Source organism: Jaculus jaculus, chromosome 8 (assembly GCF_020740685.1).
Source record: "Jaculus jaculus isolate mJacJac1 chromosome 8, mJacJac1.mat.Y.cur, whole genome shotgun sequence".
In the NCBI taxonomy this organism is placed as follows: Eukaryota; Metazoa; Chordata; class Mammalia; order Rodentia; family Dipodidae; genus Jaculus; species Jaculus jaculus.
This window is the reverse complement of record NC_059109.1, coordinates 118,510,743-118,535,964: the sequence shown is the minus strand read 5'-3', so window position 1 is coordinate 118,535,964 and position 25,222 is coordinate 118,510,743. Positions and strand designations below refer to the sequence as shown.

The window sequence follows — 25,222 nt, the reverse complement described above, 5'->3', positions numbered from 1 at the left end:
ACTTGAACAGTCCTTTCAAATTTCTGTAGGTACTGAAAATACAAAAATAAAAGTTCAGATTTTTTAATCTATTTTTTGCATATGAGATAATGAATCAAAAGTTCAATGAACACTTATTACAAAAGGGATGTATGGTCAGGTGTGGTGGCTCACACCTTAATCCCAGCACTTGGCAGGCCAAGATAGAAGGACTGCTGTGAGTTCAAGGCCAGTCTGAGCTACAGCAAGATCATACCTCAAAAAAAATACCAAAAAAAAAAAAAAGGAATGTATGATCAGTGTGAACCAGCCTGCTCAAAAAGATCAAGTCATGGGCTGGAAAGATGGCTTAGCAGTTAAGGCACTTGCCTGCAAAGCCAAAGGACCCAGGTTTGATTCCCCAGGACCCACATAAGCCAGATGCACAAGGTAGCACCTGTGTCTGGACTTCATATACAGCAACTGGAGGCCCTGGTGCACCTATTCCCTCTCTCTCTGCCTCTTTTTCTCTGTCAAGTAAATAAATAAATAAAAAGAAAATATTTTTTAAAAAGGATCAACTCATGCCAGGTAAAGTTTCTTTCTTTACTAATGGAATTACTATGAAAAGAGCTGAAAACTGTATAGTCCTTGTAATTTATGAAGCAATTTCAAAAGTATTACCATCAGAACAACCTGGTGTGAGAGGGCAAACTGCCCTTACTTTATATATAAGAAAACAGAAATTTAGCAAGTTTAGATAAACACTTCAGCCTATCACTGGTTTATAAATCATAGCAATGAAAACTTGAACTTGGTCATCCAATTGGAAGTTTGAAGCTATTCTCTCCATTAATTTCTCTGGTATAAGTGTATCTTAGCCTTAATGAGGAATTTCATCAGAGGTAGGCTATCCTCATAGACAAGATAAAGCCAGATGGCTCATAGGATAATAAAATGGCTAGATTTATGAATGGCCAAAATACCATATAAGAGAATAACAGGACAAAGGTTTCAAGGTGCCTGCTTGCACTTCTTTAAACAGAAGAGACAAAGTTCTAATCTCGTATCTTAGCAAACCTTATAACCAACAAACTATAGAATCACCCCATCCTCAGCATCCCTTAACTTTAGCCCAGTGCTCTGAACTCAAAAACAGAAAACTGACCCGGGTATGGTTGCACACGCCTTTACTCCTAGCACTAGGGAGGCAGAGGTAGAAGGATCGCTGTGAGTTCAAGGCCACCCTGAAACTACACAGTGAATTCTAGGTCAGCAAGGGCTAGAATGAGACCTTACCTCAGGTACAAAAAAAAAAAAAAAAAAAAAAAAAAAAAAAAGGCAGAAAACCATCTCCAACGTAAACTTTAAAAAATTTTTTGATTATTCATTATTTATTTGCAAGCAAAGAGAAGGGGGAAGAAAGAGAGAAAGTGAGCATAACAGGGACTCTTGCCACTGCTTAGGAACTCTAGGCACAGGTACCACTTTGTACATCTGGCTCTACATGGGTACTGGGGAAATGAACTTGTGCCATCAGGATTTGAAAGCAAGCCCCTTAAACCACTGAGCCATCTAGCTCTCCAGGCCCAAAGCAAGTTATTCCATGAGCCCTTTAACTTTAAGATCAACAAGCACAATCTTAATTCCAACTGGCCAGACTCACAGTCATAAGGGCTTTCTCTGCCCTGCCAGAAACCGGTGGGGTCAGAGATAGGGAAATAAGAGAGCTCAAACTCAATCCCCCAGCCAAGTGAGATCAAAAGTGAGAAGTCTCACTACATTGGACAGAAATCTAATTAGTTGGGCTGGAGAGATGGCTTAGCAGTTAAGGCACTTGCCTGTGAGTCTAAGGACCCATGTTGGACTCTCCAGGTCCCACATAAGTCAGACACACAAGGTGACAGAAGCACACACGGTCACACATTGTGCACAAGGGGGTGAACACATCTGGAATTCAACTGCAGTGGCTGGAGGCCCTGGCACACCAATTCTCCCCACCCTCCCATTAAAAAAAAGAGCCAGTCTGTTGGGCTTGCCACAAAAAAAAAGTCAACATTAAATAAATTCTTTAGTAAAGAATTTATACTTTCACGTAACAGAATGAAAAGAAGAAACACTTACTTCTTTGTCAGTTTTTAATAAACTCTCACTACCAGCCACTGAAGGAGTACCTAACACCTGTCCAAGAGGACGGACCACTGCATTTGCCACCTCTCGCCCCACACTCTCTGGATAGCTGTGCAGCACACTGGTATGGCCTTGATCATTCTGAATCACCAAATGCAGTGACCGCCACTCAGAATACATTGTGCTGCTAAAGTACTATCCAAATGGCACCTGAAAAGACAAAACAGACATATATATCAAATTATGCCAGTACAAATTAATTTTTTTAAATACCGGAGAGATGGCTCAAGTGGTGAGCAATTCCTGTGCAAGCATGAGGGGATGGGAAAGTCAAGAAACCACTCAAGTTTGAACCTCAGGACCCATATAGGTCATGCAAGTCTGTAATTTTAGTCACATGGGGGACTAGAGATCCAAGAATTACTTGAGCTTGCAAAAAATAATAATAATAATAATAAAAGGGTTGGAGAGAAGACTTAGTGGTTAAGCACTTGCCTGTGAAGCCTAAGGACCCTGGTTCAAGGCTCAATTCCCCAGGACCCACATAAGCCAGATGCACAAGGTGGCACATGCATCTAGAGTTCGTTTGCAATGGCTGGAGGACCTGACATGCCCATTCATTCATTTTCTCTCTACCCCCCCTTCTCTGTCACTCTCAAATAAATAGATATAAGCGAACAAAAAAAAGTGGCAGCAGAGGGCTGGAGAAATGGTTTAGCAGTTAAGCGCTTGCCTGTGAAGCCTAAGGACCCCGGTTCGAGGCTCGCTTCCCCAGGACCCACGTCAGCCAGATGCACAAGGGGGCGCACGCATCTGGAATTCGTCTGCAGTGGCTGGAGGCCCTGGCGCACCCATTCTCTCTCTCTCTCTCTCTCTCTCTGCCTCTTTGTCTGTCTGTCACTCTCAAATATATAAATAATAATAAACAAAAAAATTTTTTTTTAAAAAAGTGGCAGCAGACTCCAACTTATATAAGAACAGGCAGAAAAGTGATAGAGCAAGACAACCAATGTTTGTTCTGACCAACACAGGCTAGCAAATGCTGCCGCAGGCAAGTATAAGCAGAATGTTGCATGGGCACATACACATGCATACAGCCCCCAACACATACACACACAAGCAAAAGCAAAAATTAATTTTAAAAAAAGAGGGCTGGAGACATGGCTTAGCAGTTAAGATGGATGCCTGTGAAGCCTAAGGACCCTGGTTCAATTCTCCAGGTTCCACGTAAGCCAGATGCACAAGGTGGCACATGCGTCTGGAGTTCTCTTTCTTCCTCATCTCTAATAAATAAATAAATAAAAATAAATCTTAAAAAAAGATTTACTTATGTGACATGATAAAAATAGCTTGCACAGGGGCTGGAGAGATGGCTTAGCGGTTAAGCGCTTGCCTGTGAAGCCTAAGGACCCCGGTTCGAGGCTCGGTTCCCCAGGTCCCACGTTAGCCAGATGCACAGGGGGGCGCATGCGTCTGGAGTTCGTTTGCAGAGGCTGGAAGCCCTGGCGCGCCCATTCTCTCTCTCTCCCTCTATCTGTCTTTCTCTCTGTGTCTGTCACTCTCAAATAAATAAATAAAAATATTTAAAAAAATAGCTTGCACACACAGATTCTGAAAAATATCACTTAATGAAAAAAAAGAAAAAGTTAAATATTTTAGACTATCTAAAATGGTCCCTCGGGAGATTAGATGAGAAGGCAGACCATGAGAGGGAGCTGAGCACCTCCCCAAACCTCTGCTTCAGAATGAATTCAAGGCCAAACTAAGCAACATAGCAAGACACTACCTCAATATTTTATTTTAATTTTAGAGAGAGAATTGGTTCGCAGGGCCTCAGTCACTGTAGTCAAACTCCAGGTGCTTGTGCCACCTAGTGGGCATGTGCAATCCTGTGCTTCCCTCATCTTTGTGCATCTGGCTAACATAGGATTTGGAGAATTGAACATGGGTCCTTAGGCTTTGCAGGCAAGCTCCTTAACCACTAAGTCATCTCTCTAGCACTCAATGTATTTTTTTAAGTGATTAAGAAGGGGAATGGTCCTGGAGACAGAAGTTACTGCTAGAGTGCTTGTCTAGTCTACTTGAGGCTCTACGTCCCAATCCTCAATGCTGGAAAGAAAAGAAACAGCAATCAGAAACCCTGAAGCAAAGATGAAGAAGGAGGCTATTGTACGAAAATGGAAGGATATGATCTGACACCACCCACTGGAGAAGGAACTCCCTCTTAAACAGTCTCAAGGCAGGATAACAAATAGGAGAATAGACCAGCCTAAGATGCTAAGGGAGATTTATGAGCATGTGTAGTATGAGCATGTTTTCCTGTAACCGAAATGGCACTTAAGTCTTTTTAAATTTATGAGCCAGACATGGTGGTGCACACCTTTAATCCCAGCACTCAGGAGGCAGAGGTAGGAGAATCACCCTGAGTTCTGAGTTTGAGGCCAGCCTGAGACTACACAGTGAATTTCAGGTTAGCCTGGACTAGAGTGAAACCCTACCACCAAAAAGTATACATATATATGTATTTGCACATGTGCATGTGTGTAAGGGTGCACCACAATCTCTTGCTGCTACAATCAAACACCAGATACTTGTGCCACTTTTTGCATCAGCTTATGTAGAGGCTGGGGAATTGAACCTGGGCCAGGAGACTGCAAGCAAGAGACTTTTCAACCGCTGAGCCATCTTTCCTACAGTGTTTAATTCTTCACACTTAAAGTTGATATTCATCTGGAATTTACTTCTACAAGTGACATACGATTCAGTTTCGTTTTCTTCTAGATGAACAGCTGAGTATGCCAACATAATCTATTAATATGTACAAAAAATACACCCTTATCTCACTAAACTGAAATAGCAATTTTGTCATATATTAAATCTATTTTGTTGAACTATGCCAATGATATAATCAATAGCTTTTTGTTTTGTTTTGTTTTTTGTTTTTCAAGGTAGGGTCTTCACTCTAGTCCAGGCTGACCTGGAATTCACTATGTAGTCTCAGAACGGCCTCGAACTCACAGCAATCCTTCTGCCTCTGCCTCCTGAGTGCTGACATTAAAGGAGTGTGCCACCGCACCCAGCTTTATCAGTAGCTTTACATAATATTTTAAAATTACAAAGAAAGCCCTCCTCCACTCTTAATATTCTTTGTAAAAACTTCATTAGCTATTCCAGACATTTGTTCTTTTATATAAAATTTACAAATTTAGGGATGAAGAGATGCCCTAGAGGTTAAGGTGTTTGCCTGCAAAGCCTAATGATCCAAGTTCAATTCCCTAGTACCCATGCAAAGCCAGATGCACAAAGTGGCGCATGCATTGGGAGTTTGTTTGCAACAGCTAGAGGCCCTAGCGTGACACCCATTCTGTCTATCTTTGCTTGTAAATAAATAGAAATTAAAAGAAAATTTATGATTTTATCCAATTCAAAAAAATCACTAAATAAAATCTTAATAGAGGGGGCTGGAGAGATGGTTTAGTGGTTAAGGCATTTGCCTGCAAAGCCAACAGATCCCAGTTCGACTCTCCAGGACCCATGTAAGTCAGATGCACAAAGGGGCACATGCGTCTGGAGTTCATCTGAGGCCCTGGTGTGCCCATTTTCTCTCTTTCTCTCTGCCTCTCTCAAATAAATAAATAAATAAAACATATTTTTTAAAAATCTTACTAGAAAGCAATCTGGTTTTTTTTTTTTTTTTTTTGCTTTTAAATCAGTGCTAGGGATCAAATGCAGGGCTTAGTACATGTTATATAACTCCTATGCCAATGGTTATTATCTCCAGTCCCTGAAATTGCTCATACCATTTTGTTTGCCAATATAATTTTCTACTGCCACTTTCCACAAACATCTTAATCCATGGCCACAAAGGGTTTTTCATCATTACTTAATCACTAGAAACTCTTTCCTACTCTACAAAACTACACTTGCTACTCCCACTAACTGAAAGGTCATTTTCCACCTGATATAAGTACTCATCTTCAAGGCCCAGTTCAAATATCCTACTTTTGCTAAAACTTTTCATAACATATCAAATCAGCTCATCTCAATTCTGATATATCACCGGTTGCTCATATAAGGTTTACATGCAATTAATTATTCAACAGTTATGTACAGCTTTCTGCACCACAAGAGCATCAGCCTTGAGTGGAAACCTCAACTCCTGAATCTTTGGTCAGTCCCTAAACTATAGTAAGTGGATACTAAATAAATATTTGAGAATGTCAAGGTTTACCAAGAAGAAAAATGAAGAGGTCATTGAGTAGGTGTTCCATTTACTCCACTGAATTATGTCAAAAATTTTTGACCCGGGTGTGGTGGCACACACCTTTAATCCCAGCCACTCAGGAGGCAGCGGTAGGAGGATTGCCGTGAGTTTGAGGACACCCTGAGACTCTATAGTGAATTCCAGGTCAGCCTGGGCTAGAGTAGTGAGACCCTACCTTGAAAAACCAAAAAGTAAAAATAAAAAATAAAAATTTTGTACTGTCAGATAAAAATTGAGCCGGGCGTGGTGGTACATGCCTTTAATCCCAGCACTCAGGAGGCAGAGGTAGGAGGATCACCAAGAGTCCGAGGCCACCCTGAGACTACATAGTGAATCCCAGGTCAGCATGAGCCAGAGTGAGACCCCACCTTGAAAAATCAACCACTGAACTCAATTATGTTTAGGACCTTACTATACCAAGACTGTGGAACTCTCCAGAAAAGTCCTATCACCATAGCCAGAGGCATCAATTGCTAATGCCACACTACTGTCAACAACACAATCACAAGAACTACATACATGCTTGCTTAGCCCTACCTCAAAAGTTCAACTGAAGCCGGGCGTGGTGGCGCACGCCTTTAATCCCAGCACTCGGGAGGCAGAGGTAGGAGGATCGCCGTGAGTTCAAGGCCACCCTGAGACTACATAGTGAATTCCAGGTCAGCCTGAGCCAGAGTGGGACCCTGCCTCAAAAAAACAAAAAAAAAAAAAAGTTCAACTGTAGGAAGTATCTTAGGGTGTCCTTCTCAATCTATCTATATGAGCTTCTGACTACTACTTAACCTGTTTATATAGTTGTGCATAGTATTTTTATTCAAATGATTAATGTTTATTATACTAGGAAAGCAATAAGTATTTTTGCTTATTTGTTTTTATATTTTATTTTATTTTTGAGGTAGGGTCTCACTCTAGCCTAAGCTGACCTAGAATTCACTATGCCATCTCAGGGTGCCCTCGAACTCCATGCAGATCCTCCTACCTCTGCCTCCCAAGTGCTGGGATTAGAGCTGTGCGCCACCATGCCCCGTTTGATAACTTTTTTAAAAAGTATTTTTATTTATTTATTTGACAGAGAAAGAGGGAGAGAGAGAGGGAGAGAATGGGCACGACAGGGCCTCCAGCCACTGCAAACGAACTCCAGATGCATGTGCCCCTTTGTGCATCTTGGCTAACGTGGGTCCTGGGGAATCGAACCTGGGTCCTTTGGCTTTACAGGCAAACGATGCCTTAACCACCCTCCAGCTTTAGTAACTTGTTTTTAATTTCAGAATACAAAGAACCTATTAGCAAGAATTCGAGCTGAGAAGATGGAAGGCACTGCTGTAAGAATCAAGCATGGTAAAGTAAAGTGGTCAGAGGGATGGACAAAGGCACCCTGGCGTGCACAGGCTCTGTTGAAAAGGCCACAGCTACTACTCAGCCCTTGCTGTCACCACCAAGGAATAGAGACCCAGTGTTGACAGATGATCCAAATTTTTTTCAGACCCACAGAAATGAGTTTTCTGTGGAGTCTCTCTCTCTCTTTCAAATACTTCATTTTTATTTATTTATTTGAGACAGCGAGAGGGAGAAAGTATAAGAATGGGTGTGCCATGGCCTCTAGCCATTGCAAAGAAACTCCAGAAGCATGTGCCACCATGTGCATCTGGATTACATGGGACCTGGAGAATCGACCCAGGATCCTCAGGCTTCACAGGCATGTGCCTTAACCGCTAAGCTATCACTCCATCTTTTATTTTTTTCTTCTTTTTGAGGTAGGGTCTCACTCTAGTCCAGGCTGACCGGGACTTCACTATGTAGTTTCAAGCTGGCCTTGAACTCACTACTACTGCTTCCCAAGTGCTGGGATTACAGGTGCATGTCACCACACAGGGCGAGTTCAGTGATCCGTGTAAATGAGATGCACAAGCATCTAGAGTTTATTTGCAGTGGCCAGAGGCCCTGATGTGTCCATTCTCTCCCTCCCTCCCTCTCCCTCTCTCTCTCTCTCTCTCTCTCTCTCTCTCTCTCTCTCTCTCTCTCTCTCCTCTCTGTCTCTGCCTCTTTCTCTCCTCTCAAATATTATTTTTTAAAAATGCACTAATGCTGTTTACTACAGTATTAAACCTGAGTACCTGGTTATAATTTAACTACGCATCAATAATGAAGTAACTTCACAATTAGAACACATTAACACTATATACTATTACTTAGCCACTGAACACTAAATTGCAAGCTGGGTATGGAGGCACACGCCTTTAATCCCAGCATTTGGGAGGCAGAGGTAGGAGGATCACCGTGAGTTCGAGGCCACCCTGAAACTACGTAGTGAATTCTAGGTCAGCCTGAGCTAGAGTGAGGCCCTACCTCGAAAAACAAAAACAAAAAAACAAACAAAACAAAAAAAACCCATTGAATTGCATAGAAGCCTGAAAGCAGACATAAGCAGGGCTAAGGGCCAAGACTCTTGAACTAGTTGTCTTAAATTCAAATCTGAGCTCTACCGTCTATAAATTAGGTCAAATAAGGAAGTTACTCTTCCTCTGTGTCTCAGCACTCTCCCCTAGAAAAAAAGGAATACCACACGAGAACACTATTTCACTCGTGTGGTAGAGATTAAATCACATAAGTAGATCTGGGGAGATGGCTCAGCACAAAGTGCTTGCCATGATGAGTACTTGAGTTCAGATCCCCAGAACCCACATAAAAAATCAGGGAGGGCCTGATGAGAGAATCGTTTGAAAGCTCTTCAGCCAGCTAGGCTGACGAACAAAGTGGTGAATAAGGGTCCTTAAATTAAACAAGGCAGAAGTGAAGAAAACATATATTATGATTACAACTAGCGTCAATGCATAAAGAAAAAAAAACCAGGAGACAGAATAAAAGTTTCATTTTATCAGAGAATGGTAAAAGAATGAATTTGTATTAATTTGCTGGAAATGTCCAAGATGGGCTAAAGGGACAGGACATCAGCATATTCCAAAGTCACTGTCGTCAGATAATGAATCTCCTCCCTCAGTGGCTGCCAAAAAACACCTCCATCCTTCAATGCTCCAAAAGTAAACACCCTGGGAAGATGACAATCCCTACAGATCCACATTTACTCTTTTCTTTTTTCTTTTTTTCTTTTTTTGGTTTTTTGAGATAGGGTCTCACTCTAGCTCAAGCCGACCTAGAATTCACTATGTAGTCTCAGAGTGGCCTTGAACTCACGGTGATCCTCCTACCTCTGCCTCCCCAAGTGCTGGGATTAAAGGTGTGCGCCACCACTCCCAGCCACATTTACTCTCTTCTAGGTGTCCCTTCTACAGGTTTCTGCCACCACATGGCTACATGCTGGTTAAAAGCACAGCGCGTGTAAGTATCACAGAGTAACATGTAAATTTAGTGTACATGACAAGGCACCAAAAGAACCAGTGTAGGGGCAAATACACTATGACCACAACTTGATATTAGCAATATCAACTGACTCAATGAGTACCTACTGCAAACTTTAGATCTAGACACAAGCACATATCATAATAAAGAACATTATAGTAAATATCATTTTATTCATGCGTGTGTACCTATATATATAATTATATAATATCATAGTAAATAAGCATCCTGTGAGCTTCGGTCAAACTACAATTTATTTATTTATTTATTTATTTATTTATTGGTTTTTGGAGGTAGGGTCTCACTCTAGCCCAGGCTGTCCTGGAATTCACTATGTAGTCTCAGGCTGGCCTCGAACTCATGGTGATCCTCTTACCTCTACCTCCCAAGTGCTGAGATTAAAGGCATGTGCCACCACGCTCAGCAAACTACTATTTATTTATCTCTCAGCAAGAGAGTGAAAGAGGCAGAGAGAGAGGGAGGGAGGGAGGGAGGATGGGATACCAGGGCCTTCAGCCACTACAAACAAACTCCAAATGCATGTACCATCTTGTGCATGTGGCTTACTTGGGTCTTGGGGAACTTAATCTGAGTCCCTTGGTTTCACAGGCAAATGCCTTAACCTCTAAGCCATCTCTCCAGCCCTACAAACAAGCTTTTTTTTTTTTAATTTGTTAAATACCCAGGCGTGGTAGTGCACACCATTTATCCCAGCACGAGAGGTAGAGGTAGGAGGATTGCTGTTGAGTTTGAGACCACCCTGAGACTACATAGTGAATTCCAGGTCAGCCTGGGCTAGAGTGAGACCCTACCTCAAAAATAAAAATTGTGATGTAAGGGATGGAGAAGTGGCTGGGAGTTGGCTCAGTCAATAAAGTGCTTGTTTTGCAAGCACGAGGACCTGAGTTTGATCCCCAGTGCCCATGTAATATTTTGGGTGTGGTTCTGGAGAGATGGCTACAGGAAGATCCCTGGCCAGCTAATCTAGCCTAATAGGTGAGCTCCAGTCCAGGAGAGACCCAGTCTCAACAAAGGAAGTATTCCTGAAGATGATTCCCGAAGTTGCCCTCTGGCCTCAATATGCACACGTGTGTGCGCACGCGCACACACACACACACACACACACACAATTTTGTTTAAAAACTTTGTGAAATAAATGCACATTTCAGTTATATCATTGAGAAACACTAGTGGGGGCTACAAGATAGCTCAGCAGTAAAAGGCACTTGTTTGCAAACCCTATAAACCCAAAACCCAGGTTCAATTCTCCAACTACCCATGTAAAGCTGGACCCCAAACACTGGCACAAGTGCTGGCATCTATTTGTAGGGGCTGGAGACCCTGGGATACCCACCTACCTACACAGCACATATAAATAAATAAATCAATAAATCTATGGGCTAGGAAGATGTCTCAGTGGTTAAAGGTACTTGCTACCAAAGCCTGCCATCCCAGGTTCGATTCCCCAGTACCCACATAAAGCCAGATGCACAAAGTGGTACACACATCTGGAGTTTGTTTGCAGCAGCAAGAGGCACTGATGTGCTCATGCATGCACACACTCTTCCTAAGTTAAAAAAAAAAGAACCTAGACAGGCAAGGTGGCGCACGCCTTAAAACCAGCACTCAGGAGGCAGAGATAGGAGGATCACTGTGAGTTTGAGGCCACCCTGAGTCTACATAGTTAGTTCCAGGTCAGCCTGGGCCAGAGCAAAACCCTACCTCGAAAAACCAAAAGAACCAGACATGGTGGCATGTGCCTTTCATCCCAGCACTCAGGAGGCAAACATAGGAGGGTCACCATGAGCTGAAGGCCACCCTGAGACTACATAGTGAATTCCAGGTCAGCTTAATACCCTAGCTTGCCAGGCATGGTGTTGTTCACCTTTAAAACAGCATTCAAGAGGCTAAGGTAGAAGGATTACTGTGACTTAGAGGCAGCCTGAGGCTACAAAGTAAGTTCCAGGTCGGCCTGGACTAGAGTCAGACCCCACCTAGGAAGAAAAGAAAGAGAAAAAGAAAAAAGACAACACAAGAAAAATAGAGCTAGGAAGCGGCTCAGCAGGGAGGCACATATGTTAGAAAAGTGTAAGGATCTGAGTTCAATCCCCAGCACCCACATAAAAAGCCAGGCATGGCTGCACATGCCTATAACAGTGCTGGGAGGAGAAGACAAGCAGCTCAGTGGGGTTCCTCAGCCAGCCAGTCTAACCAAAGACAGAGAGCTCCAGGTTTAGTGAGAGGCTCTCTGGGAAATAAGGCAGACAGCGACTGAAACCACTATACCTGTTCCTCTGGCCTCCACACAGGATGTATGCATTTGTACACATGACACACATACACATATACCACACATACTACACACACATCAAAATATTTAAACAGGGCTGGAGAGATGGCTTAGCGGTTAAGGTGCTTGCCTGCGAAGCCTAAGGACCCAGATTTGATTCCCCAGTTTTCACGTAAGCCAGATGCACAAGGTGGTGCATACATCTGCAGTTTGTTTGCAGTGGCTAGAGACCCTGGAGTGTCCATTATCTCTATCTGCTTTTTTCTCCCTCTATCCAGTAGATAAATAAAATATCAGAAAAACAAAATACTGGTGGCCTTTTTCTCTCTCTGCTTCAGCTTCTGCTACCATTATGAAACTTCCCCTGGATCTGTGTTGCAGTCAGGTTTGCATTGCTGGTAGAAATCACCCAACTAAGAGCATCTTGTGGGGGAAAAAAAAAAAGAGGTTTATTGTGGCTTACAGGCTCAAGGGGAAGCTCCACGATGGCAGGGGGAAATGATGGCATGAGCAGAAGATGGATGGACATCACCCCCTGGCCCACATAAGGTAGATAACAGGAGAGTGTGCCAAACACTGGCAAGGGGAAACTGGTTATAACACCCATAAGCCCACCCCCAACAATATACAGCCTCCTGGAGGTATTAATTCCCAATCTCCATCAGCTGGAAACCTAGCATTCAGAACACCTAAATTTATAGGGGACACCTGAATCAAACCACCACACTCTGTAAGCGTCAATAAATCCCTTCCTCTGTTAAAATAAATAAATAAATACTTAGCCGGACATGGTGGTGCATGCTTCTAATCCCAGCACTCAGGAGACAGAGGTAGGAGGATCACCATGAGTTCAAGGCCACCCTGAGACTACATAGTGAATTCCAGGTCAGCCTGAGCTAGAGTAAGACCTCACCTCAAAAAACCAAAACCAAAAACAAAGAAGAAAATACTTCAATTAGAAACACTGATACCAGTAAGTGTCCGTTTGTACTAGGGACTTAGGTATGCTGACCTAAACTGAACATACTGGGTGGCTATGGCAAAGTTTCATAGTAAGGAAGACAAACCAAAGGGACATCATTGTGCAACAGTATTTAACATGATCAGGTAAGAGGCAGCAAATTAACTAGCCTGGAAGGTTAAATAAAACAGACTTTGCTAGCTATCAGATAAGGAAACAAAGTAAAGTTATAATTTGCTCTGGGTTACACCAAGTAACTGGAGAGCTGAGACAAGAAACTCTACCTCTTGCCTAAAAGTTTAATACTTCAGACTCCACACCTCAGTACATGACCTTGGACAAGTCACTCTGCATTTCTTTTTCAGTTTCTTCATCTGTAAAACAAGAAAAACACCTGCAGTGCCTGTCTTAAGTAACTCTGGAGAAAGAACAAATAAAGCAGCCTAAGTCAACATACTTCAGGACAGGTACACACTGTAAGGCCCGTTTCTCTTGGGACAAGAGGGTACAGAGTGCTAATGTGCTGAGCAAATATAAGCGCTGCTCCTGGAGTTTAAGGCACAGAGGCACTCGAGTTAATCCGTGTAAGTTTATGACTAATAAAGACAAAAGGGCCACAGCTCCTAATTCTGCTGTAGTCCCAAAGACTCCAACAAGGCAAAGTAACAATTAAGCTGGCATTCTGAAGGAATGCTCTCACCTATGAACAACACTGCAACTGCTAAGGATCCTATCAAGCACCTGAACTACAGGAGAGAAAGACAGGTTAACCTGCATTTCTCCCCAAAGATGGAGATAGATGATTTTGTGAGTTCATGTAAAGAAAATATGAACACCCTGACTGCCCCCTACCAATACCACCATAGTCATTTATTATGCCTTAGTCCTCTCTTCTCAGTGTGATATCTATGGCACAGGTAACTATATCCCATTTAAACTAATAATTCAATTCCTTTATTGTACTAGCCTATTTAAAGTGCTTAGCAGGCACATGTGGCTAGTAGTTACCTCACTGGACTAATCAGATTCTACAGAAAGTTTTATATCGTAGAGATGCTTAAGACACTTTACTTTTTAATGAAACTAACTACAGAACTTAAGGACAAGTGCTAGGTCTTATTGTCCATATCCGCAGTTTAGCAGCAACATACATTCACATACCAAGCAGTCACTGTAGTTCTAACTGGACATCTCAAGTATAGCAGACCACTTTCCCCATTCCTCATTCATTCTTTTTCTCTTTCTCTCAACAAACAGAACATCATTTAACATAAAGGAAGGGGTCACAATATGGAAAAGAACACTGAGTCCAAAGGAAGATGGCCTGAATGCTGGGACTTTGAAGCCTGAACCATCATTCCCCCCCCCCAGATTAAAACTTTATCTTTCACCAAAAGAACTCATATACGCTGTCCCAAAGGTCTTTGAACATGTCAAGGAACACACTTGGCTAACACCGACATGCACTTCAAATTAAAATTCATGCCAAGACGCTGTTATCATGATTAGAATCACTTTCTAGCATTTTTTTTAACTTTTTTTATCTGAGAGAGAGCAAAAGAGGGAGAGAGAGAGAGACTGAGAATGAGCGTGACACAGACTCCAAACACTGCAAAAGAACTCCAGGAGCATACACACCTTGTACATCTGGCTTATGTGGGTCCTGGGAAATCGAACCTGGATACTTGGGTTTCACAGGAAAGAGCCTTAACTGCTAAGCCATTTCTCCAGCCCTACAGTCACTCTTGATCATTGCATAATGTGAAAATTTTCACTCTTAGAGTAAAAGACAACTAAAGACATAAACCTCAAGCAGAAAGATCAAGTTTCCTCCATGTGCTAAGGCCAGAACTGGATACCAATCCATATCTGATCAGAGAAACAAGGGCAAGTTTCTTAAGTATTTAACACAGGTAGTCTCACCACCTTTTTGTTGTTATTGTTGTTTGTTTTTTGTTTTGTTTTGTTTGTCGAGGTAGAGTCTCACTCTGGCCAAGGCTGAATTGAAATTCACTACGTAGTCTCAAGGTAGCCTTCAACCCACCGTGATCCTCATACCTCTGCCTCGAGTGCTAGGATTAAAGGCATATGCCATCACGCCCAGTTTCCCATTGCCTTTTATATTAGCCTCAGCTTAAAAACTGATCTAGCAGGGCTGGAGTGATGACTCAGCAGTTTAAGACACTGCCTGCAAAGCCTAATGATCTAGGTTCAATTCCCCAATACCAATGTAAAGCCAGATGCATAAATGTAGCACATGTATCTGGAATTTGTATGTAGCAGCTAGAGGCCCTGGCATACCCATTCTCTCTCTGTGTGTGTGTGTGTGTGTGTGTGTGTGTGTGTGTGTGTGTGTCTGCTTGCAAATAAATAAAAGTATTTTTTAAAAACTGAACAGGGCTGGAAAGATGGCTTAATGGTTAAGACATTTGCCTGCAAATCCAAAGAATCCCAGTTCAATTCTCCAGGACCCACATAATCCAGATGCACAAGGGGGCACGTGCATCTGGAGTTCCTTTGCAGTGGCTAGAGGACCTGGAGCACCCATTCTCATTCTCTCTCTCTCTCTCTTTCTCTCTCTCTCCCTTCCTCCCTCCCTCCCTCTTTCTCTCTCAAATAAGCAAATAAATAAAATATTTTTTAAAAAACTGAACAAACAGTACATAAGTGAGTCAAAAAACTCTTCCTGTAACAATCCTTATGCTGCAAAATACACACACACACACACACACACACACACACACGCTAGGGAGATGGCTCGGCAGTTAAGGGCATTAGCTTGCAAAGCCTGCCAGCCCAGAATCAATTCCCCATGGAATTGATTAGAATCACTGGAGACTGTGTCATGCTCAATCTCAATCTCTCTCTCTCTCTCCCTCTTTTGCTCTCTCTCAAATAAAAAAGTAAAATGTATGTATATATTAGAAAGTGATTCTAATCACACGGAGGCACGTGTCTGGAGTTCGTTTGCGATGGCTGAAGGGCCAGGCACACCCATTCTTCTCCCCCACCCCACCACCCTCCCTCTCGCTCAAATAAAAATGAATAAAAATATATTTTTTAATCTTTATTTATTTATTTGAGAGGAGGGAGAAAGAAAATAGGCATGCCAGGGCATACAGCCACTGGAAACAAATTCCAGATGCTTGTGCTACCTTGTGCATCTGGGTTACATGGGTCTTGGGAAATCAAACCTGGGTCCTTTGGCTTCACAGGAAAGCACCTTTAACCACTAAGCCATCTCTCCAGCCCAACAGCCATCTCTCAAGCACAATAAAAATATTTTCAAGCCGGGCGTGGTGGCGCATGCCTTTAATCCCAGCACTCGGGAGGCAGAGGTAGGAGGATCGCTGAGAGTTCGAGGCCACCCTGAGACTACAGAGTTAATTCCAGGTCAGCCTGGATCAGAGTGAGACCCTACCTCGAAAAACCAAAAAAAAAAAAAAAATTTCAAAACTGTGTCTTATAAAATGAAATTTGAATCAGCCTACATATTTCACCACATTTAATTGTACACAAACACACACACACAAAAATATTCAACTAGGCATGGTACACACCTTTAATCACAACATTCAGGAGGCAGAGGTAGGAAAATTGCTGTGAGTTTGAAGCCAGTCTAGAACTACAGAGTGAGTTCCAGGTCTACCAGGACTAGAATGAAACACTACCTCAAAAAAAAAAAAAAAAAAAAAAAATCAGTGCTGGTGTGATTCTAGCAACTTAAAAGATTAAAGCAGAAGGATCTCAGACTAAAGGCCTGGCTGAACTATAGAAAGTCCAAGGTCAGTATAGTCAGTTGGGTGAGATTCTGTCTTCTCTCAAAATGAAATATATAAAAGAGTGGTCGTGCACTTGTCTAGTATGTGCAAAGCCCTGGGTTCCATGTGCAGTGCTGAAAGAAAACAAACAAACAAATAAACAAAAACAGGCTGGGGGGATCACTTAGCGTTAAGGCATTTGCCTGCAAAGCCAAAGGACCCAGTTTCGATTCCCCAGAACCCACCTTAGCCAGATGCACAAGGGAGCGCATGCATGTGGAGTTTGTTTGCAGTGGCTAGAGGCCCTGGTGCACCCTCCCTCCACGCCCCCCACGCCTTTTTCTCTGTCAAATAAATAAATACTTTTTTAAAAAATTTATTTGAGAGCGAGAGGCAGACAGAGAGAGAGTGGGCACATCTGTGCATCTGGCTAACGTGGGTCCTGGGGAGTCAAGCCTCGAACCAGGGTCCTTAGGATTCACAGGCAAGTGCTTAACTACTAAGCCATCTCTCCAGCCCAGTAAATATTTTTTTTAAAAAAAGCTATCATTCAAAAAATCTCTACAATCAAAGTCTAAGAGGATATAAATAAATCATATGAAAACCGTAGGGAGCCGTAGGGAGATGGCTCGGCAGTTAAGGGCATTAGCTTGCAAAGCCTGCCAGCCCAGAATCAATTCCCCATGGAATTGATTAGAATCACTGGAGACTGTGTCATGCTCAATCTCAATCTCTCTCTCTCTCCCTCTTTTGCTCTCTCTCAAATAAAAAAGTAAAAATGTATGTATATATTAGAAAGTGATTCTAATCACACGGAGGCACGTGTGAAAACTTTCAGTGCCAAGGATGGGATACCTTCCAGTGAGTTGTTGGCCAGGGAGGTCCCTGATGCCCCCAAAACATTATAGGCTATTGCCGAGACCCTTGGTTTCCCACCAGGAATAGATGGTTAAGACCCTATTGCTGAAGACTCCACATACTTGGGCTACAAGGCCACTGAGAAATCCTGCTGGAACTGAGCTGAGAACCTCCTCCATGTAGACCAACTGACAGAAAGCTGGAAGAAGCCATTCTACATGCAGTTCAATGGGAGAGAGAGAAATCACCAGTGAAGATACTCAACAGTGGACACTGCAAGCCTTGTATTTGGCCAGCCAGGCCAAATGAGCCAATGGGTGCAATAGTGGCACATCTGTCATGGTGGAAACCAATTGCCCTTTAATTTGGACTGGAGGTCCGCTCCATGGGAGAGAATACATCCCTGATACTGAAAACTTCAAACTGGGGTAGTCATGAGCCATAGGGGTGTAACGTCGGCTGCTGTCTGGCTAAATGTATATACTATGCCTATCAAACTGCCCAGTAAGCACTTCTCTTAATGTTCATACCCATATATTAATGCTACTCTCACTTTTGGTAGAGAATCTTCTATTTTCAGAAGGCATCATGGTGCTGGAAAGAAGTGACAGGAGTGCTCAGTGCTGCAATATCTCTATCACACCTTCCAAGGTTCAGGGGCTATTGCGGAAGAGGTGGCAGAAAGAATGTAAGAGCCAAAGGAAGGGTAGGACTCCTTACAACGTACTCCCCCAAGACACAAAATGGCCTGGATATCCTGGATATCCATGATGCCTGACACTACCTACACAAGACCATCATAAGAGGAGGAAAAGATAATGACATCAAAATAAAAGAGACTGATTGAGATGTGGAGAGGATATGATGGAGAATGGAGTTTCTAAGGGGAAAGTTAGGGGAGGGAGGGTATTACCATGGGATATTTTTTATAATCATGGAAGTTGTTAATAAAAATTTGAAAAAAAAAAAACCCTCTACACATGAAAGTTGTTAATTAAAAAATAAATAAATAAATAAAACTCAAGCCAGGCGTGGTAGCACTCACCTTTAATCCCAGCACTCGGGAGGCAGAGGTAGGAGGATTGCTGAGAGTTCGAGGCCACCCTTAGACTACATAGTGAATTCCAGGTCACCTTGGTCCAGAGTGAGACCCTACCTCGAAAACCAAAAAAAAAAAAAAAAACCTCTACAGACAGGCGTGGTGGCATACACCTTTAACCCCAGCACTCAGGAGGCAGAGGTAGGAGGACTGCCATTAGTTCAAATCCACTTTGAGACTACACAGTGAATTCTAGGTCAGCATGGGCTAGAGCAAGACCCTACCTCAAAATCAAAAACAAAAAAACCTCTTCATGGAAGTTGTTAATAAAAAAAAAAATTAATTATAAAAAACCTCTGCATGATGACCTTTCTTCATTACTTAGTCTCTATTCTTTTATGAATCTTTTTTTTTAGATAAGCTCAACAAATTGGCCCCCTTTTTTTTTAAATGCAAGAGAACAAAAGAGAAAGAACTGGTACACCAAGGTCTCCAGCCACTGCAATTGAACTCCAGACACATGTGCCACCTTGTGCACATGCCTTTTATGAATCTTAAATGGCTTCAAGAGTAATGCAGAAAAAAATGCATTTGGAATTATTGGCCTGCCTTTAAACTGGTAAATATGTGTGGCAATGACAGTTCAGACATTCTACAATAAATGTATACCAGGTTTGCCAATTCCTCCGCATTCAGTACATCCTATGTCATCTCTCCTTAGTACACAGGATGGAATGTGACTGATAGCAATCCTATCTACTTGTACTGGCAAAGAGCATTTAGTGAATGTCAACAAACCACTTCTTTGAATGAGAGGGGATCTAAAGACCTAAGATCAATGAAAAGTCTTCCATTACAAAACTTATTGCCTGATTGTGATATACCCAACATTTAAAAAAAAACAATCAGGGGCTGGAGACATGGCTTAGCAGTTGAGACACTTGCTGGCAAAGCCAAAGGACCCAGATTCCATTCACCAGTACCAACATAAAGCCAAATGCACAAGGTGGGGCATGCATTTGGAGTTCATTTTCAGTGGCTAGAGGCCCTGGTGTGCCCAATGTCTCTTTCTCTCACTTTCAAACAAGTAAGCAATTAAAAAAAAAAAAAATCAGTCACGTTGGGCGTGGTGGTGCATGCCTTGAATCCCAGCACTTGGGAGGCAGAGGTAGGAGGATCACCCTGAGACTACATAGTGAATTCTAGGTCACCCTGAGCTAAAGTGAGACCTTACCTCGAAAGAAAAAAAAGGAAGGAAGGGAAGGAAGGAGGGAAAATAAAAGGCTATATGTATACAAGAGTGAAGTGTATGTTTGGGAGAGTGTTAAGGCACTGAGGACTACCTAGGTGGAAGAAAGCCCAGAGGATAGAGAAACCATAACCATGAGTACTGTGTATTTAGGAAAACTGCAAGCCAACAGTTTTGCATGAGATGTATGCATTTTTAAAGGCCTAGCTGACTCAGAATTCATATGCAGTTACTTTCTACCCTTAACAGCCTATCAAAGGGGCAGTAGTCAATGTACCTAATGAATACATCTCTATGGCGGCATATGGGTATAATTCCAGCACTCAGGAATCTGAGACAGGAGGATGAACAGTTTCGGGACAACCTGAGCTACACAGCAATTAGAAGAATACAATGGACCTGGACCCAGTGAAAATATCTTGTGTTGTGGCATAGAAGTGTAATCCCAAGAGTCTGAGGTAAGAGAACGGAAAGTTCCAGGCCAACCTGAGCTACACAGCAAGGAGAGAATATAAATCTCTTCCAAGAGAACTTGCATTTTTAAAATATATATATATTGTATTTATTGGCCAGGAGTGATGGCACACATCTTTTAATCTCAGCACTTGGGAGGCACAGGTGGGAGGATTCCTGTGAGGGCACCCTGAGACTACATAGCAAATTCCAAGTCAGCCTAGGCTAGAGCAAGACGCTACTTAAAAAAAAAAAAAAAAAGGCCGGGCGTGATGACGTTTAATCCCAGCACTTGGAAGGTAGAGATGGGAGGATCACCATGAGTTCGAGGGCGCCTTGAGACTACATAGTGAATTCCAGGTCAGCCTGAACTAGAGTGAGACCCTACCTCAAAAAAACATTTTAAAAAAGTAAATATATTCATTTATTTGCATGCAAGAGAGAAACAGCACAAGCATGAGCATACCAGGGCTCCTCCAGATTCCGGTGCAGCTTTGTGCAAATGGCTCTACGTCGGTTCTGAGGAACTGAACCCCCGCCAGCAGGCTTTAGCAGGCAAACAAGTGCCTTTAACCACTGTGCCATCTCCCCAGCCCTATGGAACGTGCACCTTTAACAAGCATCCAGACATCTCTTCTGCATGCCTAAGGTGAAGAAGCACTGGCACACCTTTAGGATGGAGGGTTACTTACTCTCACGGGATCCCAAACTGCAGCAAGAGAGAATCTTGGTGGTGGTGGGGGGGACCTGATACCTGGCTTCCACCCACCCCTAAGCATTCTGACACAACTGAGTTGGGGTGCTACGTGGGCATCAGGAATCTTGACAAGCTCACTCAAGTGACTGTACCCCGCAGCAGCAAAGTTTGAGAGCCAATGGCTTAACTGTTAAGAACCTAGGATTCTGCAGCCAAACTGCCTGGGCTTCACAATACCAGCTGTGTGACCTTGGGCACGGAAGCTGTCTAACCGCTGTGGGCCTCAGTTGCCTCGTCAGTAAAATGGGGAGATTAAATGAAGTTACACGCACTGAACGCCCGGCCGGAGCTGCTGCCTGGCGAATAGAGCAAGCGAGCTCCCCGGTAAGGACCGAGGCTGTTTACTCTCGGCGTTCATTCTGCCCCCGTGCGAGCGTCACCATCCTCCTCACCCGGCGCCAGCAACTCCACCGCCCGGACCGCTGGACCACATTCTTCACCGAGCCGTCTCCTCCGCTCCAGACCCGCCCCTTACCCCCGATTCCTCACCCAGTTGCCAGGGGCAGCGCTTGGCCCGGCCCGATCGACCAGGTCTGCTCCCAGACGACCGAAGCCGTGGAACCGCGGACCCACCAAGCTCCCGCGGCCCCGTGCGTCCCTGCAAAATCCGGGGATGCGCTCCCGAAGGCCGGGCCCCGGGAGCACCCAGGGGCCAAATACAAGCCTCGGCGGTCGCGCGACCACCGGGGACGGGAGAAGAGAGCCGAGCAGAAGGGGAGGGTCCGGCCACGGCAAGGGGGGCCCCGAACGCCAGGTTACCTGAGGCGACGGGCGGAACCCGCATCGCTGGGGGCAGGCGCCACTGCCGCCGCCGGCCGGCCGCACTCGGCCTTCCGTCTCACGCGACCCGCGCCATAGGGCCTGTGCCTTCAACTGTCCCGGCCCGCCGTCCTCCGGCGGTCAGTCCGTCCACTCGTCGTTGACTCTTCCCCGGGTGCCCGGGGACGACGAAGGACCGGTCGGCCAGCCGGCTGGGGTTCCTCTCAAGCAACTTCCGACTGCCAGGGGCGGCGGCGTCAAATAATTCCCCAGCCGAATATGGGACACTACGCGTGCGCAGTGCGCCGCACTCGGAGACTTCTGACGGGGGGCCGGAGGTGTGGCGTCAAATAGCTCCCAAGACATGGAGCCGGAAGCTGCGCGTGCGCAGCCGTCCCAGAGGCCCGCGCGAAGCGCGTTCCCTCCTCCCTTTCCGGCTCCAGCGGAGAGGGGAGGAGTGAAGTGACGGACGCGGTTACCTCATCGCTGTGGTGCTCGCCCGGGGTGTCAAACCTGGCCGCTGTGAATCTCGACAATCCAGACTTCGCTTGTGTTCAGTGCGAAGGGTTCTCTGTAAAATTCTGACTGGCTTTTAGGCTCTACGCCTCTCTCACATCCCTTTGAAGTGATGCTTTTGCCCGGCCCCTTATCAAATAAGCACCGCGTTATGAGCAATGCCCTAGCCAGGCCTGTGTGGGTTAAAAGAATGAATGAGACATCAGAATCAGAGCCTGTCATTAAAGATGCGAGCCTGATAGAGGAGATAAGACACCCAACAGCAAGAGATACGAGTTTGAGCACCTGCAATGCGCCAGACATTTTGCAAACAGTACTACTTAACAATTACTGGGTTTCAACTTCAACGAAGAAAATAAAACCATCGCAAAGGTGCCCTCCAAATGTCTGAGGAGTGTAAGAGAAGAAAATTGGGCCAAGAGAGAAGGGAAGAGAGGCATGGTGGAATCTTCAGGGAAGCCTTGATGTGATGGAGTGGATTGTGAGGTGAGGGTACCAGGATGTCGTCGAGTTGTGCAGAGGACAGCACAGTTGTCTGGAAAGAGGAGAGAGGGAAAGAAAAAAAAAAAGTGACTGCTCGCCCCAGGAAGGGACCATTGAAAGGACTGACGCCAAGAAACTAATATCCTCATAGAACAGAAAGAAGGCGGGGAGGATAAGATTGTGCCAGGAATTAGCCCTTTATGATGGCACTTGCCTTTAATCCCAGAACTCAAGAGGCTGAGGTAGGAAGCTAGCCTTTGAATTTGAGGCCAGCCTGGGCTTACACAGAGGGAGACTCTGCTTCAGGAAAAAAAAAAAAAGTTTCAGGACAAACTTTGTGGATCAAACAATACAGTTCAATTAAAATGTAACAAGCACAACCACATCTCCCATTTCTTCACTACACAGACCAAAAAGCAAAGCACTGGATTCTTAAGTCCCTGTGCTGAAGTGTCAGTGAGACAAAGTTCTGGCCGATAACACATAGCCCAAAGTCCCACAGGAGACCAAGAATAACAATTAAAAATTTTAAAAAAGAAAGGAAGGTGGTCATGATGGCTCACTCCTTTAATCTTAGCACTCAGGAGGCAGAGGTAGAAGAATCGCTGAGTTCAAGGCTACCCTGAAATTACATAGTGAATTCCTTGTGCCCACCTCAGGAAAAAAAAAAAAAAAAAAGGAAGTTCTTGGGGCTGTAAAGATGGCTCAATGGTCAAGGCCCTTCCTGCAAAGCCTAAAGACTGGGGCTCAATTATCTAGTCCCCACATAAAGCCTGATGCACAAAGTGGTACATGCATCAGGAGTTCATCTGCAGCAGATAGAGGCCCTGGCATGAGCACATTCATTCTCTCTCTCCCTCCCCTCTTTCAAATAAATAAATTAAGATTTTAAAAAGGAAGTCCTGAGCTGGAGAGATGGCTTAGCAGTTAAGGCGCTTTCCTACAAGGCCGAAGGACCTACGCTTGATTCCCCAGGACTGACGTAAGCCAGATGCACAAGGTGACACATGCGTCTGGAGTTCATTTGCAGTGACTGGAGGCCCTGGAGTACCCATATTCTCTCTCTCTGTGTCTCTCTCTTTCCCTCTCTCTCTCTCTTTGCTTCTTTCTCTCTCAAACAAATAAATAAACAAAACTAAAATATAAAAAAGGAAGTCCTTGTAAAAGTTTGTGTTCTTCAACTATTCCTTATTTCAGGATTGGAACTGAGATATAATATGAGGAGATCTAGCAGACATCTTAAGACATGAGAAGACTATGCTAAGAAAGGTGGAACAGAAAGGCAAAAGGAGCCTGTCTCCTTTGGGACGTACTCAAGTAGCTGCACATCCCTGTAGTACCTCCCTGTGTTATAGGGTGAGGGGGAGTGTGAGTCATGTTTATACTATAGTTGTTTTTTTTATTATCCAAAACCAGACACATTCCAAACATAATGAATTTTGAAGACCTACAGTAGACATATAAGGGTGATAGATTGGAAAACCAACAGACAGTAGTAATTTAATGGAAACTGGAAAAGTGACAGAAGATTGGGAAGCTGTTTAAAAGTACTTAGGATAAGCCAAGCGTGGTGGCACATGTCTTTAATCCCAGTCCTGGGGAGGCAGAGGTAGGAGGATCGCCATGAGTTCGAGGCCACTCTGAGAATACAGAGTGAATTCCAGGTCAACCTGGGCTAGAGGGAGACCCTACCTCAAAAAAGCAAACAAACAAAACAAAGTGCTTAGGAGAAAGATCTGGGACTGCAGGTCACTGGTAGAATGTTTGCCCAGCATGCACAAGACCCTGGGTTCAATCTCCATCACCACAAAAAAAAAAAAAAAAAAAAAAAACTGAGATAGTAGGATAGTGAAAATAACAAAGCACCTCCTCCCATAGTCAGGCTTTAATTCATTCTGAAGCTATGAATGAAAATAAATGGGAATTTCCATTAATTTAAAAGGAAAAGCACATGCTTAGTTCCAACTAAAGGCATCCAGAATTTTTTTATTAATTATCATTCTTATTTAACAAATAATGTGAAAAAGAATGGAAATTAAACAAGTGACAATTTTAAATTCCACATATTAGCACCCATTTTACAAATCACTTAGTGTTTTGAATGATCATTTACAAATACATTCATAACTATACTTGTCATAAAAAAATATGTTTACATATTTTTTTGAAAGAGAGAGAAAGAGACAGATAGAGATAGAGAGAGAGACAATGCGAGTGTCAGGGCCTCCAGCCACTGAAAATGAACTTCAGACACATACACCACCATGTGCATTGCCTTATGCCGGTACTGGAGAATCAACCCTGAGTCCTTAGGCTTCACAGGCAAGGACCTTAACTGCTAAGCCATCTCTCCAGCCCCTAGATACAATTTTGAATTATAATTTTTT

General features: G+C 43.7%; 1 protein-coding gene across 5 annotated transcripts in view; it reads right to left on the bottom strand.

The window, feature by feature from the left end:
* The window catches only part of Ralgapb (Ral GTPase activating protein non-catalytic subunit beta), a 116,118-nt gene extending 94,024 nt beyond the window's left edge, over positions 1-22,094 (bottom strand). For all 5 annotated transcript variants that reach the window (XM_012950722.2, XM_045155847.1, XM_004666683.3 and 2 more), the window contains exons 1-2: positions 21,837-22,094; positions 2,083-2,298 (exon numbers count right to left, since the gene is read on the bottom strand). In XM_012950722.2, coding sequence (XP_012806176.1) covers positions 2,083-2,268 — 186 coding nt within the window. In that variant the 5' untranslated portion in view covers positions 2,269-2,298; positions 21,837-22,094. The remainder of the gene's footprint in view (positions 1-2,082; positions 2,299-21,836) is intronic.
* Positions 22,095-25,222: the final 3,128 nt, after the last annotated feature.